Source organism: Rattus rattus, chromosome 1 (assembly GCF_011064425.1).
Source record: "Rattus rattus isolate New Zealand chromosome 1, Rrattus_CSIRO_v1, whole genome shotgun sequence".
NCBI lineage: Eukaryota > Metazoa > Chordata > Mammalia > Rodentia > Muridae > Rattus > Rattus rattus.
In genome coordinates this window covers 138,832,424-138,850,924 of record NC_046154.1, presented here as the reverse complement: position 1 = coordinate 138,850,924, position 18,501 = coordinate 138,832,424, and the positions used below count along the sequence as shown (strand labels likewise).

At 38.4% G+C, this 18,501-nt stretch overlaps 1 protein-coding gene across 1 annotated transcript in view; it reads left to right on the top strand.

Annotated features, from left to right (window-relative positions):
- The window catches only part of Xkr4 (XK related 4), a 384,613-nt gene that overhangs the window by 233,298 nt on the left and 132,814 nt on the right, over window positions 1–18,501 (top strand). Inside the window, 1 exon segment of the mRNA XM_032906327.1 lies at window positions 16,333–16,532. Coding sequence (XP_032762218.1) covers window positions 16,333–16,532 — 200 coding nt within the window.

The window sequence follows — 18,501 nt, the reverse complement described above, 5'->3', positions numbered from 1 at the left end:
GGTAGGGAGGTCACACTGGACTAAAATAAACCTCTCCAGTGTTTCATAATTAAGGTTATTGTCAGTTTGAATAGCCTGAAGGTTGTGCTTCACCAGAATGATTGTTCAACAAGGCCTTGCAATCAAATAGCACTGTTTCCTTTAATAAATAAAAATGTAGCAAAATGCTACATTTAGTGATTGTGTTCATCTTAAATTAACATTCTTTAGACATAAAGAGCCATGTTTGACATAAGATTGGAGCAAAATATATGAGTGAAAACAAATATTTCCCATAATAACTTTGACTTCTGTGACATTTTAAATGGAGAAAAATAAGCATGCCTGACCTTTGAGCCAGCAAAAAATAGGATGCCAATTGCCAAATTCACAAAGTTTTCAGCAGCAGAAAATGAGGCACAGTTTTGCAATAAAAATGCAAGCATGGTGTGGCAAAGCAGGTATTCCATTTTCTGTCCTTTGAATTTGTCACATATAGGTCCCTTGTTCAAATTTATCATTCCTAAAATGGCACATAGTGAATAAGAAAAGAGTAATCCCTGACACCAGATAGCCCACTTTCTCCAATGTCCCAAAAATGTCACTGGTAATTAAACAATATTTGCATAATGTCTTCAGCTTTCTCAATGGCCTTGAGAGGTTTGCTCCTCCTTCCCACATCTGGCCATTTAGAAAATACCAGGATTTCAGTCTCCTGCACACTTTCACCTGGATGTCCTTCAACCCAAAGTCTCTTGACAGAAGATCCCAAGAGCCATCATCTCTGTTCCAAGAAAAGCCAGTGTGCACATGGTGGCATGTTCAGGTGCATCTGTATTGTACACAGCCAGAGCCAGCCAATTTTCAAGACTTCTTGGTCTAGTCTGATGCAGTCTATCTCCTATTCTAATCTCTTTTGAGTCATAGCAATGTTACGTCACATCCTCATCATTGAGAAAGGTCCTTCCATCAAAATGCTCATTAGGAAAGAAAGTTGTGCTTCCTAGAAATATTAACATGGAGCTTCTGGGACCAAACTGAATTCAAGGATCCCTCTGACTAACTCATGCTTTGCTCGCTGTTTACCTCAGGAGGTCTGTGGACAACTCAGTATAACTTTAGACGTTCAGTGGTCAAAGGCCACATTTTTCACCTAATAATCCCCGGCCTCAAATGTGTGATGAACTCGACTGCAAGTCAAGTACCAGACTATATGTTTTTCTCTTCCTTTTGTTAATTTATATTTTGGCAAAAGGGAAATATCTTGTCAGATGATATTAAAATTTTGAAGGGCCAGGAGAGAGAAAGCAATGAATGAGAAGAAGGACAATCAGGCAGGGATGAGAGAGAAAGAATTGAGGTAGAGTGGAGGAAGTTATAAAAAAAAATGGGTGGACATAAGGGATAGCTGTGAAAATTTTGCATGAAACAAAACTGTTATGGGAATACGTTCGATATAGGCTTTCTAAAGGAAATTGTCAGCTTCCCTAACTCTATATCTGATGTTCCTCCTGAAAAGGGAAAACTAGTTGTTGTTGTTGTTGTTGTCTGCTTGCTTGTTTGTTTTTTTTTATTCTTGACAGAAAAGAGAAGGTATTTCTCTCACTGCGTTATGAAAAAAAGTCAAACAGGTAGCATCTTGTTACCTGCCTGTCATATGCGATGTGAAAGAGCTTCCTTTGCTGTGAAAATTGTGTCTGCTCTTTTGTCTCCTGCCCACACTGCCTGCAAACAAAAGTAAACCTCAGAACTAAGCAGAACCTGACATGCCCTGTATAGTATAGTTCACTGAGCAGTAAATGTAAAAATGAGAAAGTATGCCAAAAAATAAAAGGCCTGTGCATGTAAGAGATATATTTGCCTTTAAAAATGAAAAAAAGAATCTGTTTTTCAAAATGTTAATTATACTCCCAATTTTTAAAAGTTTGCATATTTAACTTGGGCAACTTTTATGTTCCTCATTCCCCCTCCAATGAAACTCTTGAGAAAAATGAAGCTGCAGCTTCACTAGTAGTAAACATCTTAGCCTATGTCTCTGCAAAGCAGAGCCAGACAGAAGCAGAAGTGTGGTTTACTCAGGGTAGTGTCCCAGAGAGTAGAAGGGGAGGAAAAGTGGGGAGTGACAGCGAGTTCATAATGTACAACCCACCAGGTCATCACTGTGGGAAACGGAGCATACACACAGGAGAGATAGGAAGAGGAGAATGACTCCTTCACCCTCACTCATCAATACTCGGTTAACATCTTGGCGTTTCTACCTAAGAAACTTGGACAAAAAATGGGAGAAGAAACCAAGATGTTATTAGATCTTGTATTAGATTGTATCTGTGCAAAACTTTGTAAATGATTTCAATAGATATGGAAGAGGTATTGAGAAATCTGGTACAATCCAGCAAAATATATGCTGTAACTGCCCTCAGTAGTTTGATTCAGAAAAGTCATCCTTGATTGTTACCAAGCTCCAAAGTTAAGATTCCTCAGATGATGCTTAAGGTTGTTTCAGAGAACATTGAGCTCTATGTGAAGCCAATGACTAGGAATTAACTTGGTGTTGGGCCCCATACCACAGTTCCAGCCTCTCTTTCCTGAATCAGGACTTGAAAGCTGCCTCTAAACTATCCAGTATATCACAGTCAGATTAGGAGCATAATATTTTGCACCCAAACAGAATTTTAATAGAAGAAGGTCAGGGGTCAATTTGGCAGGAGTAATATACATTTTCCCGAACTAGCAACATGAGTTTGGAAGTTCAGTAAACCGAGGAATTGGATCTGGCTATGTGGAGATAGCATGAATTTCCTGCTTACTGTGACCATCATACGTGACCTAATTTTTCCATGTTGATGGCTCTTGATAAATCAAAAGGACTGGATTATAGCACCTTCCTCCTGCTTTGGAGAAGACTGATAAAGAAACAAGTAAAGCACTTTCTCCAGCTATGTGTTGGGCAGAATGTGACTGTGGATTTCCAATGTTTAATCACGTGCGTTCATCAGAAAGTGGAGTAGCATAGCAAACTTTGAGACTTTCCACACCCATGCAGTGCTCACAAGTGTCCGTGGAGATCCCTGTAGTGGCTACTGTGTGCCCAATTGATGGCTAGGCATGGTATAATAATTTTTAAAAATCTCAGCAAGTTTAACTTTAATATACTGGGCCACAGTGAAACAACAGAAGGATGTAGGCAGTCTTTGTTATTTATACAACTTGCTAAAAATTGTGTGCTAGACAGTAAATTAAGAAAAGCTACCCTATAAATTTAAATTAATCTTACATTAATTTTAATATTTAACACATCATCATGAATCAGTTTTCAAAAATCTGTGACAGAAGTTCAGGAGAAGTATGTGTGTGTTAGATTTTTGCTGTTGTTATTTTTATTAACCAAAACCATCCACTAAATCTACTGGATTTCCTTTATTGTCTGCAAGACGGATCAAGTCTTAATTGACAGTGATGTAATGAGTCTTCAGTAGAATGTAAAACATATCATAAGAAACAGGGATTTTTCATATTGCACCCTAAAAGAATTTATGTTCACACCCTCTCTTTATTAATTTTTTTTGAGTCTAAAGAAAATCATTCAGCAGATACTAGTTGATAATAAAAGACATTAAGATGAAAAAGAAAGGACAATATTCACAGAAATCTAAATAGCAGAAAAAAAGAAAAAATTAAAGTTTTTATATTCCAATATAAGTAACTGTGATCAGACAACCAATAGAAGTGTAATTTTCACTCAGCTGACAGTGTATAATGTTAAGTTGTTTGTTATACTTTACATATGTATGTGCACATGCGTACATGTCTGTTCATTTGAACTTCATATGTAAGCTTTAAATTTTGATTACCGACTCAAGATTTAGACTTATGAGACATGAAGGAAATGGAAAGCCACTGTATTGTTACTTTAATGTCAATGTAATAAGAAAGTTAAGAGTAAATTCCACAAATGTAACTCAAAGCAAAATATTGTTGCCCTAGCTCCTGCTCATCTATGGGCAATGTTACTCACCAGTCGCAGGGAGCTCAGTGGCTTCCCCCAGAATCCTCAGCAAAGATGCCTGCAGTGGATCAGAGTCAGCATTCACAACAAAGTTTCTTTTTTATTTCTTAGTTAGAAATCATCAAGAATTAAGAATGTGTTCATGTGTGAAGCAATTATAGTAGAAACCTCAGAGATCATAATTTCTGTGGAATTTACAGCTATTAGGAAGATTGAGCTAACTTACAGGCGGTTCTTATACCTTATGTGAATGGAACCATCTATAAGGAGAACTGTGAACATGCAGAACCCAGGGAAATAATTTTCATGGGTTAAACCCACACCTCAGTACAAGGGGATACCACTAATAGTGGACTTGATACTAGAAAAATCTGAAGAATCTAGCTAGAATGATGGAAGTGGAAACTGCTTTGATGTTTTGAACACTGCACTGAAAATGTAAATGTCACATTTGGAATATTTGGGCCCAGAGGGAGAAAATACACTATTATGAGAACTTCTCGAAACCGACATTAACCAATATAAAGATATGTATCAAGACATCTGTCTGAAGGTCATTTCATTCAAGGAAGTAGTGGGAGTGGACCATCCTACATCAATGAAAGTAATCAGGTTAGTTTTTCAGATGAGGCTTCCTACTCCAGTGACTCTGATGTGCAGCAAGTTGACAATAAAATTAGACATAATAGTAAAGCTATATTCATTGGTGGCACCAAGCCATCTTTCACTAAGAAAATACATTAAGGTTATTTAGGGTGGATGTAGAAATGTGACTATCTGGTCTTATAAGTATTGCAATACCTGAATAATTACATACCCTTTAGATTAGACCTTATTTCCAAGCTCTGACATCCACCTTCTCACTCCCAATATCTGCTTCAGTATTTAGTAGAGATTTCAAGTGTAAAATGTCTAAACTTTAGGTCTTTGTCTGCTAATCTACTGATCTAAATGGACTCAGCTAATAGTAACACATTTTCCAGTATCTCGGAACAAACTTTAGAGACCCAACACAGCCTTTTCTCCACCTTGGTCTCCAGACATGAATAATACCTAGCACTCGTCTCAATACCACAGTCTCTTTTTGGAAATCTGCATTTGTTTCCCTTTTTCTGTTTTCCATTCAACCACTGTACGTTTTTATGAAATAATGACCCTAGCCTTTTAAATCTTGAAACTCTTCATCCCATGATGAAACTTTTCCTGGGGAGATGCTACACACATGTCTATTCACATGTGGGAGCCCATAACAACCAAAGTACTAACTTGGCAAACCATGAGTTTTACAGGGATTACTTAGAGGAAAATAGGTACGGCCTTACTTAAATGAACAGCAATGACTCAACGACAGCTACATCACCAAATCCTGCTCCAGCATGGGTGATAGCTCATAGAAGCTGGGAGCCTGGAGCACAATGCACATCCTGTCTGTCAGTACTTCAACAGATTGCTCTAAGTGACTCAATAGATCTAAACCCCTTCCAGGCAACTCAACTAGATTCTCTTCCTTCAGGCAGCTGGTCTTGTCTTAGAGTCTTCTTTATATTGGCTTGTTTGAAAGTCTTCTTTGCAGCTTGGCTCTGCAGGTCTGAGAGAGAGACTCTCAGCCATTATTGCTTATTTAGGCAGGAAGGATCCTTGTGAATCTGCTCAGTTTCAGGAAATTCCTGAAGCTATTATGAGTTGTTTACTTTCCTGCTTAAGAAGCTACCCAGAAGGAAGGAATGTTTCAATCTCGGAAGAAACTGTTCCAGGATAACCAGTTCCTGGGTTTGAAATGGAAAGGGCTTGCTTTTTTATACCTCTTTAGAGTTCAACAAAGACTCAATTTTTCCATTGAATTTTTTCAAACCCATATCTAAACCAGCAAGTTCTTGACACTCCTTATTGGACCCCGACTCCTGGCTTACTTCATACTTGATACTTAGCATCTGTTTACATGTTTTATCTGGTTTACTGCTTGTTTTACCCCTAACATGCATGAACATTTCTTGTGCTGCTACCTACCTTTAGACCAAGACTAAAAAGAATGCTAATCTTCCAGTATATGTACGGAAAATGTTTACTAAAAGAATAAATAATTTAAAAATTGGACTTTTGTTTTTAGACACAAGCTGAGCAGGGTTAGAAGTATTTACAGTAATACCTTGGTAAATAACCACCAAGGTTGGGGTCTTCCTGAAAAGATTCTGGAAATTAGAGTCTTTACATGGGGGATCATCCAAATTCGGCTTTTTAACACGGTGCTTTTCACAGTCCGTTTGTCAAATTCACACAGCCGTTTTTAGTCTAACAGTTTTCCCTGAAGTATTACAACAGGTGAGAGCACCGCTGATGCACAAATGAGACAGGAAAATAGCTAGAATTAATTTCCGCCATGTTCTTTGGAGCTATTTCCAGGAATACTCCAAGTATAGGGCAAGCAGGCTAACAGTAGACACATGACTGTGTGCTTTCTTCCTGATAAACTGACATCACCACCTCATAAACTTGGTCCCCAGAGTATGGTAAATTCTAGGCTAAGTCCTCCAATGAGCACTTAGAGCAGAAAGAACTTTATCCTTCTTCCTTCTGAGTCTTACTACCCAGGGGATGGCTGATGACCTCCATGGGGAATGAGCTCACAAGATAGGCTCACAAGATATCAGGAGGGAACACTGCACTCATAAGACATCTCTTAGTCACAAGCAATTATTTCAAACCCATTGTGTCCAGACTAAAGAGCCTTTACTCATTGTCTTTCGGTGTCACTATACTTACAGTCTCAACTCTGCCATGATTTTACAGAGAAAGAGTTTTAATTTCTTCTCCTAAAATGGAGAAATGGATGGATACTTACTAAAATTCTAATTAAATTTTAATGTAAGTAAAAATAATCTTTAAAATAGTCATTGCCTTTGTACCTAAATAGCTTGAACCATTCAGACAGGATCTGGTGTAGACGATGCCCTAAAATTCCAAGCACTTGCAAGTTGGCACTTGGCTTGCAAAATCATCCTATAATATCCATCTTCTTGTAGATAGTTCATACAAAGCCCCAGGATCACTAGAAATATAGAAACCCAAGTTTTACATGCTTCCCACCTCTCCTCCCTACTTCACCAATGGTAGACATGACAGGGCAGGGTGCTCCAGGATGATGTTTTAAGATGGTATGTGCCATAGATCTGCTAAAGTTAAAGGCTAAACAGCTCTTTAGAACAAAGCACTATATATGACTATATACACAGAGCGCGTGTGTGTGTGTGTGTGTGTGAGAGAGAGAGAGAGAGAGAGAGAGAGAGAGAGAGAGAGAGAGACTTTTCCCTACTTATTATAAAATCTATCAAACCAGGTGTAGGCAAAGGTTCTGATTCTATCATGAATAAATATTGTTAGCTACCTTCTAGAAATAAAGCCAAGTATTTCTGCCAATGATCACAATCATTAGAGGGCTTGGATTACAGCAACTGCCACGCCAGAATATCAAACACTAGTCACCGCTGTATTTGTTTCAGAATTCTCTTTTCTATTTTAATATGCACTTTACATTAAAATGTCATTACATAGGAGTGCATTAGAAAGACATGGTTGCACACAATAACAACCACAACATGTGGGAAGCAAAGACAGACAAACTTCACATCTGAGGCCAGCCTAGGAGCTTGTCTCAAAAATTGTTAAAGAACTGGTCTTTATTATCCGAGGGACAGCTAAGATCATCATTATGTATTGTGTGTGGTTGCAGAACTTGCTTTCCACATTCAGGGATTTCTTATGCTCCCTCAGCTGGATTTCCCATGCTATCCCTGACACTGTAACCATACTGCCGATTACCAGAGAAATTGCTTAGCAGAGAAAAAAATCTCCATTATTTATGTCTGTAGGTTTGGGGAGTTCACACAAGAAACTGATTTTTAAAACTGATATCTTTATACAGGAGGTATGCCTGATATCAAACAAAACAAAACAAAACATGTCCCATAGATGAATTGAATTTTCATAAAATACATTTAAAATCAGTAAAGGTCAAATACAAAATATCTGTATTGTACAAGCAGACATGAAACATAGCTACTTATTAGATCCATGTTCTTCTTTGAGACCCAAATTAAGTCTGATTATTTTCTATGTGGTGGGAGAGGAAATAGACTGAAATACAGCCTCATGGTTGACCAAATGTAGACAGTTCTAAAACTTGAATATCTGGAGAGGCAATGCAGCCCTCTCAGGGAGAAAATGTAGGTAATTCAAGGTGGAAATTTTTGTCAGCTTCAAGGATTTCCAGAAAGATCCAGAATCTGTTTTCTTGTGTTTCCTTCTGTGAATATCACAGCATGCCCTCTGGGAAGGACACTGCAAACAGCAAATTACTGGGGGAGAGGTTTTGTGCTGCTGACGAAAGGTAGAGCAGCCAGACATCGTGACAATGGCCACAGGAAATGGGATCGTGTCAGGAACTGCAGTGTGGGTCACAGAACTGTCCGGTCCTGTAGTGGTGGGAGGAATTGTCCCATCTGTCCTCATTGGACTGTGATCCTAATGTTGGTGTCAAATGATAGGTCAACTCATTCAGTTTTTCTTCCTCATTCAGCAAATGCACAATTTTTCTGTTTGGATGATTAATGGGAAATAGAATCTATTCTTTAAATAACAGCCAGTTGGCAAATTTCTAACATAGAAATACAGGACAGTTAATATCAAGTTCACTGTTTTGCAGCATGAAATGGAAGTCAGAGCTCTCTCAAAACACCAGCATTAAAAAAAGTAATGACTGTCTGGTCGTGAACTCCAGGCCCCAGGGAGGGCCCCAATTTTCTTAACAAATTCTCAAATCAGCAATATTTCAATTTCCTAATTTTTTATATATATTCTTAATTTTTTTCCCTATCTCTTTAGCTTCCAGAGTGACTGGGCCTATAGGCAGGCACCACTGTATATGGTGTGATTGTGGTTCCTCCCATGCCCAATAGAGAACTTACTGTGATAGCAGATAACGATCGTATTGGCCTTAGAGGTGTCATAAACATACCTGTACTTATCAAGCTTTGTAGCCAAGCAACAGAAGAAAATAGCACTCTCTAGGATCATTGCTTATTAATGATGTCTATCTAAAGTTTTTCTGCCAAATTTTACTTTGTTTTGCAGACAGTAAAAATAGCAGCTGCTAACAGCTAAATTGCTTAATGTGCCACGAGTTAATAAAAGAGAATTTCAGAATTCAGTATTATAATGCATATGTATATCTTCAGATTTATTCCTGTTTCAGCCATGAATATATCAGAACCTAATAGAATACTTGATCAAAAGTATACATAACCTACCTAAAACTATATATATATACATGCATATATATATATATATCTGTAAAATTAAAATAATGCTTCTTTTATCCTGCACTAGAGTCCTAAACACACACACACACACACACACACACACACACACACACACACACACACTGAACTTCATACATGCATATTCAACCTCACTCAACTTTAAATGAAACACACATTATCCATGAAATGTTTCACAAGCCAAATGTCTGAGACAACCTATGCTCCCCCAGTTTATCACATTTGCTAAATTATATTGCAGTCTGAAATTTGTGACTTAAGTCTAGGTTACATATATTTTTCCCAGAATTGGGGATTGAACTTTGTGTGTGCTAAGTAAACTCTTCGCCATGGAGTTATATCCAAATTTTCTATTTTTAATTGTGGTGTTGAGAAAGGATCTAGCTAAGTTGTCTGGGGTGCTTTGAACGTTCTCTGTAGCCAAGGCAGGAGTTAAATCTGAGATGCTACTGCCACAGTCTCCTGAGTAGAGTAGCAAAGGCTATGAGGTTTTTGTCACAGTATGTAGCTCAAGTATACTTTTCACATTTGAAAAGGGTTAATTAAAAGGAGCTAAGAATTTAATGCAATTCAATTAGGAAATTGAAATATTGCTTTTTGAGAATTTGCTAAGAAAATTGAGGCAGAATGTCTGATGGCTTTTGATAATGTAAGAGTATGGTACTTTCCATTGGCATTTTTTCCTGTGGAATAAATAATGAGAGAGACCCTCAAGGAGAAAGAATGGCCCTTACTGTAAGGAAGGTAAGCGCTTTGTCCATGGTTTTCCTCCAAAGAGGTGGATGATGCGGTGACACTTCAAAAAGTGCTTTATGAGGAGCTTCCCTCAGCAGCAATGACGAGAGATCCATGCTGTCTAATCTGTTCTTAGGTTCAGGAGGACTTCACTCTTGACAGCAAAGCTTTCAAACTCTTTTCCTTCTTAAATGATGCTCTTTGGTAATTATGTCAAATAAAATGTAACCATAAGTAGCCTTGTCGTAAATCCTACCTGATATAGTATGAGTATCTCAAAATATTTGATGCCTCCATTATTTTAATTGTTCCTGGCCACCACTATACACTGCAGAGGAATGTTCTTTAGTCTAATCTCAAAAAAGAAAACTTCCTCAGATCCCCTGATACACATGACCTCAGCTTAGGTTATAGATGTGCAGGAAGCCTAGAATATCACATTTCTCAGGTTAGTAGCTGGAAAGCTCTTCCCCATGGAACGAGCATTTAAAGGTCATGCCCTGCTAGGAACACAATTAGAATGTGATTTTGGATAAACATGACTGCAAACAAAAGGTCTAGTGAGAAATGAAACAAAAATAATACTTTTTACTTATTAGGAAAATATATCCATAATGTATGTGCATACATTGTATATGTGCACGTATCTATGTATGTCCAGAGGACATTGATGACCGTCAAAGGTCAATTATGAGGTTTTGGTTCTAAAAGAGTTCTTGTCCCTTGGGGCTGCATACCTAAACTATAGGTAAAGAACAAATGTGAGGCAACCTGTCATCTCTCCTGCACGTTAATTTTAAAGGAGATATCATCTTTCCTACTTCATGTATTAAAAACTCCAGATCAGAGCCCATAACACCTAGTATCAAAGAGGAATAAAGTCTTGTCCAGTGATATCCTGCTAATGCTGCTGTACAAAGCCTATTTTTCAAAGACTGGCCGTTATCTATCTTTCTCTTACCCAATAAATATATAGTTACAATGTTTCTGCAGCATCTCAGTTTTCCAGATTAATGATTAATTGTAATAATGGTAACTATAAATGATAGATTAAATAAGTAAAGCAGGTGGCAGATAGATAGGTAAATGACAGGTAGATAGAGTCAAACAGACAGATGGACAGATGGAGGAATGGATTGATAGATGATAGATGTTTATATATGACACTGCGGAAATGGTAGAAGATAGAGACAAAGCTATGCTGTCCTCAGGTTTTGAAAGCCCTGAGATAAGGTGGCCCTCACATATCCTTAAGTCAGATGATGACTACCCAATAATAAAAGAGAAAATCCAAAGTATGTTTGATACTCTCCATTTAACTCCTGAAATAATCAGGCTTATTTGAAAGGATATATGATATTACTGACTGCTCGCTAGATAATTTATGCATATAATTTCATCTTATTTTTCAATGATTTCAATCTTTTTAAAAATCGTACAATTAAAGTCTTAAGCTAAGAAAATCATTCCAGAGTCCCAGAACTAAAATAATGATGTAAGCTCTATCCATGTCTATAATTCTCCACCTTAACATCTATTTTCTCTCAGCTATAACAACAAAAGCATGTAGATGACAGGGAAAATATAGTGAATTCTGTGTGTTTTATAGGTGGAAAATCCCAGAACTACTAAAACCAGATGGACAATGATAAAGGGTTGGAGGGCTTGGCATTAGACTCCCTGGGATCTTGATCCAGGCTTCATTTATCAGTTTGTAGCCTGAACAACTGATCTCTAAATCCCACTAGTTTATTCAGTCCATGATTAATTTATAGGTTATAACATAGTAAAACATGATGTGGGGATTGTTACAATTTAGTTACTATTAGAAGCCAAAGTGAGGACTAGCACTTTAAAAAGTCAGTACTGAAAATGATCCAAGGGGACATCATAGAGTCATGAGTGCAAGGGGAAATAGGCATCTGCAAATGGTAAATCTCGGGAGGATTAGATTGGATTTAACCAACAGAGGATCAAAAATGGAAGAGAAGAAAGTCACATCTGAGCTGAATGTGTACACACCTCTTTCTTGACATTGCATTATATGCTAAGCAACACAGATGGCTACTGTTTCTTCCCGTTCAATTTGGATTCTGAGTCATCTAGAAATCATGTCCAGATACAGGAGGATGTACATAGGCTTCCCGTAAGGGACTGGAGCATCTGAAGATTTGAGTATCACAGACGCATCCTGGAAACAGTCCCCCAAAGGTAAAATGAATTAATGAACTGTGATTCCAGTCACACTCTGTTGAGCATTTGAAATTTAATCCCTCTTGTTCTATAAATATCATGCTGTATATAATGTAGCACATTTTCAGTGGAGCGCTTGTGCGTGTTCTTAGACTGCAGCGATTGCTAAAGATAAAGCAAGTGCACAAGTGTGTCTCTAGCTTGGAACTTCACATTACCACCTCTGCTCCTGCCTCCTAGTTGAAACACCTTCAGACTACAATGGACAAGATCTTATTAGGGAATATTTTCTCATTTCATTTGTTGTTGGCTATAACATATCAAGAAGTCTATTGTAATGCTTCATGCATTCAAAAACTTTCCTATCTGGAATGAAATTTGGAACCCACCACAGTGTGGATAAGCGCTAAGGATATTATCATTTCTTTAATTAATACACTATTAATAATAAATTAATAAATTAATTTGAATAAATGATAGATGAAGTAAATAAATAATGAATTAATAAAGTATAATTTAGTATAACGAGTGTGGTTAATTCTAATTTAATATGATTTAATGTAATCATAACATAGTTTAAGTAAACAAATCACTGGACAGATGCTGTTTGTTTAAATGCTGTATACTTAAGCATACTTAAACAGCTAGAGGAAAGATACAGAGACAGAAAGGAGATTGGAAGTTTCCCAAGGCCAAGGGCAGTGGAGGTAGCAGTCAGTCAGGAGTTATTTGTGAATCAGCACAGGGACCACTTGGTTTTGTACTTATGTCATAGAGCTGTTCAAATAGATCAGTTGAGGGGCTAAATTTGGTGTTATTTATTCTACCGCATTAAAATAATCTAAGAAAACTACCCAAAGCATAGGACAGCTGTGCTCATTCTCCTTGCTTTTTAAATGCTATGATTCTGTATGTGTGTTGTTGGGAGGTTTCACTTCATGTTTCACACATGTAAAACTCTAAGGCACATGATACTTGTTTTCTTCCCCCAGAAGAATCCTATCAAAAGCATTAGGTGGACTGTGAGGTCACGGTGCTAGGAGAGTAATGGTCTCTTCTGCTGGTCCTTGAGAACCACAGACCAGAGAGCTGTTTGTATCCTTTAAATCTGTGGCAGCAAAATGTCACGAATATACGTGATTTCCTCTCAATGGAAACCAGAAATAAAATAGTCTGAGGAGTCTCTTTGGAAGTTCAAAGACAACTGCTATCATTCCTTAATTTAGTCCTTCCTTATGCAAATACTGCTTATGAAGACATTAGGATAGGCCCTACCTTGGGTAGCATCCCACTATGAATATCACCGGCATCTTCTCTCTCCTGGGTTCCTCCAACAGTTCACCATTGCCTCTGCTTCTACCTTTACCCACATGACTTCTGTTTCCCAAGCAATGAACAATGATAAAGTGCATGTCAGACTCCTTTTTTTCTATCCAAAACTCTCCAGCAGGCTTATATTTACCTGGGAGAAAAATGCAAAGTGATAGGTGCTGCATGTGTTCTGTATGAACTCACTGAATAGTATAAAAATTAACCAAAGAGGGAAAAGGACATAGACACTTCATTCTCTGTTAATTCATGTTCTGAAATATATATGAACATAGTGAATCACCACGAAAGTGTTGTTTTTCCTCAGGTCAAACCATGAATAAAAACAATGGGGCTGAACAGTCAAACATTCACTTATACATAGGTTGGGAGAGAAGGAAGGGATTGGGGAGGAAGTGATATTCCAGGATTGAGCGTTTCAGGATTACAAGAAGTGTGGAAAGGCATGGCTTGGTAAGAAAATCACAAGAACTAAAGTCTAGTGGTGTTGATTCACATCCGAGGAAGAGTGATGTGAGAAAGGGCAGGGCCATAGGATGTATACTGGACAGACTCTAGAAGTGAGCACTGATCTCTCATAACACTGCAGAACAGGAGTGCAGGACTGAGGATACAAAGATGGGAAAAAATGAATAAGACACAGGGAAGGGCATTGTCCTTTACCCCTGGGGTCTGTATGTCTCTGACTAGCTGAGAGCCAAGGATTTAGAGTGCTAGCCAGACCATACTCAAAGTATTCAAAGCAGCACATGAGCCACACTAAGCCAAAAGGTATATCTTAAAGCCTTAGCTTTAACTTCATCCACATCAACACTCCTCCTCATCCATGAATCTAAACAGTTAGCCACCTCATGAGCCATGGCAGGATTTCATCTATTAAAGCTAAATTTCATAAGAGAAACAAACATACCAGTTTATATTTCTTAATTAATCTTAAAACTCCACTGATTTTTAAACTTTTCTTAATCTTTGAAACTGCTTGTAAATTGAACCCTTTGAACAATATAACTTCAAAGCCCAGAAAATTAGGCTTTGATGTAATTTGATGGTAGAGTGCTTGTCTAGATTACACGAGACCCTGGGCTCAATTACCAAAATCACAAAACAAAACAAAACAAACAAACAAACAAAATACATAACTATAACAAAAGCCACCAAATCCTGTTTACAGTTATTGTTGAACGGCTCTTTGCATCTTTGTCTTACAAGCACACTCCAAACAGCCTCTGAGGGTGTACTTGTTCTCTACTTGATGCTGTTCCCCATCTTTGCTCACACTGACTTGTTCTGAAATTCTCCTCTGTAATGGGATCCGCAGTCAGCCAGGCCAGGTTCCGTTTCCTGCTACAGGAGGCATTGCCAAAGAACTTTTATTCCCATCCATTGTAAAGTGGTTAACTGTGTATTTCTTAGAAATACTTAAAAATTCAAAGAATACTGTCACTATGTTCCTTTCTTGAGGGATCTACTAGAAAGCAAAATTCAGACAACCAAATGGACCAAAGTCCTGGAATGATTGCTCTAAATAGCATTGTCATGCAGCTCCAGTTTTGGGTGCCAGCATAGTAGAGGGGAAAGACAGGTCATGGTAGCTTCTGCTACCATGAAAGTGAGCAGCGTCTGCTGAAGCGCAAACTGTAAGCTGTCACTAACTCCTTGTTTGAAGAAAGCACTAAGGTCAGATATAATACATACACCAGGAGAATGGAAATGCATGCAAGAAATAAGAAATGGAAGGGGAGCCATGGTTTAAAAGAAACTTTATATATATTAGGTAATCACTAGTGTGGGTCTTCTGTGATAAAATGTTAACAACTATGATAATTAGGGAAAGATGTCTCTAGAGTATTTAATCGTTGAAGAATCTATCATCATTCATTGTGATAATAGTATTGCTTTAAAAATTGTTATTTTTTTAATAAGAGGGGGTGGGCCGATTGGCAAAGTGCTGTGGTACAAGCATAAAGACCTGAGTTTGAATCCTCAGTACTCATGTAAACAAACCTTCCAGGACTTGGTGGCAAACACCTGAGGGCCAAGTGCTGTGTGGAAGAGAGAGCAGAGACAGAGACCCTGACATCATTCACTGAATCCTCGCCGAAGCAGCTTCTGGTTCAATTTAAAAAGGAACAGTGAGGATGGCAGACTCTTTATCAACCTCTTGGCTACACATGCACATAGATGCCTTCACTCTCACAGACAGCACATACACTCACACGCATATACACACGTACATGCACACATCTCACAGGTAAGTACACGTTTGAAAAATACCAGCAACATATCAATGATTAGCCAATCTCTATGGCAGACATAGTGGGTTCATTAACCTTCTCATCTTCTGTTATTACAGGTTTGAAATTTTAAATCATGCCAACGTTTTCCAAAAGCATGAGATAGGTATTAGCACGTAACTGTTAGAACCCCAGACTTGCTCTGTGCATCGCCTTGTGTCCACAGTGGGGCACACACAGGATCTGACAAGAAATGATGGAGGTGAACTTTAAAGAGAGAAAATCCCTTCCGTACCCCGTGTTCACAAAATTCCATCTCACATGTCTCCATATTGTGATTCAGTGGGATGCCTGTAGTCTCCCAAACTGAGCAAGTGAGACCGTGGGTGCTCATAAAGGCGCTCCCCTTTGAGCTTTAACAGTGGGCAAGTTCCTTGTTCTGTGCGCATGCTTGCGTGTACGCAAGGAAAGTGACTTTGGAGTTTGAATTTCAAGTCTCCCTTGTGTCTCTGTTTCCTTCCAGGTATTTGCACACAATATACTTAGGTATCCGGAGCCGGCAGAGCGGGGAGAGCAGTAGGTGGCGGTTTTACTGGAAGATGGTGTACGAGTATGCAGATGTGAGCATGCTGCACCTGCTGGCCACCTTTCTGGAAAGTGCGCCACAGCTGGTCCTGCAGCTCTGCATAATTGTACAGACTCACAGCTTACAGGCCCTCCAAGGTAAGGGCTTGCCGTTCGGTTTCTGAATGGGGTTTTCTCAGTTGGCTACTTATGTCACATTCCGAAGATGCCTGGTGTCATTCTTGGGCGTCTTAGGCCTTTTGGGTGTCTGCTGGTTTAGACATGATTTGTGAATTGTGCATGATATTTTCTCCATCATTGCCTGCCATGGTTCACTAATAGAAAGACAATCCCCTTTGCCCTCCAACTGTCCTTTTGGTGTGAGAAAATGTAATTTATGCTTTCTTACTGCCTATGGGCATAGAGTTAAAGCCTTCTGGTTTCCATGGTAGAATAATTTACAAAATTACAAAGGTAACTATTATTTTCTGTCGTGTGTGTGTGTATGTGTGTGTGTGTATGGCCTTTGACATTAAGAAATACAAAGAGAAAAATGAGAAAGAAATGTTGGAAGTTACCTTGATAATTCTTTTTTAAAATCACATGGAAAATGTCAGGAATATTTAACAATATATTTAAATTTCTGTACCATAGACTTCACGGCAGGTATATAATTATCTGGTTAATATTTTGTGGTTTTGCTTGGTCATGTGATCAGAGAAACTATTGGATTCATAATAAGCTGCACAGATATTTCTGGTGCTCAGAACTGTCCTACAACAAGGAATGAAGAGGAAAAATGGCTACTGTAGATAAGTGTGTGAATAAGTTGGTATAAGTATGATGGGTAAGGCACATTCCTAATTAATTCATTTCCTGGCGTATTTTCAATCCTGTTATTAGATAGATAACACCTTGTGAATAGCACATTACACTGTGACTGCTGTGTCCTCCTAAGCAGAACTGTTTGAGCTCTTCTGACCATTATCATGCTCTGTCTTGCCCCAGGTAGAGACTTGATCTGAATGGTGTTTGAAATTTCCAGTGTCTCTGTAGCTGTTATGGAAAGATTATATTTAATTGGGCTGGGTGCTTCATTTAGAGAAAGAGGCCAGGGTAAATATGACATTGAAAGAAACACAGAAAGTGCTGTGGAGATGAAAATACCTAGTCTGCTTTATCGGTTTATTCTGAGCTAACTATAAATGATTATGACTTGGAAACAGAGACTCTGTTATAAATGCATGTTACACCAGGGGAAAGTTCACTGTAATTTTATTTACTTACAGTTGTTAATGGATTTTTTTTCTCTTTAAGACAGAAATAAATGTAGCATAGGCTGCCCTCAAATTTGTTGTGTAGCAGAGTCTGGACTTCTTTATCTTCCCACCAACACAGCCCAAATGTGGAATTCCACTTGACATCATGTACAGCTTCGTAGGAACTTTTACGATCACAGATAATAAAAATACATAAACTAGTATATACAAAACACAAGCTAAGCTCACCAGACAGGTGAGCTATAGACAGGCAGGTTATGTGATTTGTGTCCTTGTCATATTCTCGGTTGCAGGGGTGGTAGAAGATCAGTGTGCAAGCTTAGGAAACTTTCCAAAGCTAAGAGGTGCATGTCTGCTACCGAAGTGTCACAAATGCTACTAAGCACAGCCCAAACTAAATTTCGTCCCTTTTCTACAGTCACAGTTCTGCTCAGTCAAGGTCGAACTGGTTGCATATCCTTAAAGAATATGGCTGCTTCGGAGAATTTTATTCATCTCACAGAGCCCTAGTAGTAAGTTGCCCATTAGTTAAGGGATGTTGTGCCTAACCCTTATCTTACACTAGAAAGCATTGTTTCCAGAATCTATCCAGAAGTATACAGAAACCACCGCACCCATTTTCTGTTGGCCATTTTCTGTTGGCCATTTTCTCTTGGAGCATGGGGTCTGCCCTGGATACATGAGTGCAGCGAATGCACCTAGTTCCACTCCACTGGAAAAACTGGTCGTCACTTTCTAGAAGGTATCAATTGAGAATAGTTTCTTCCTAAGGAGTGGAACATTGTATCCACTTTCTCTTCTCCATGCTAACTCTTTTCTGTTTTTGTTGGTTTTGATTTTCATTCTTC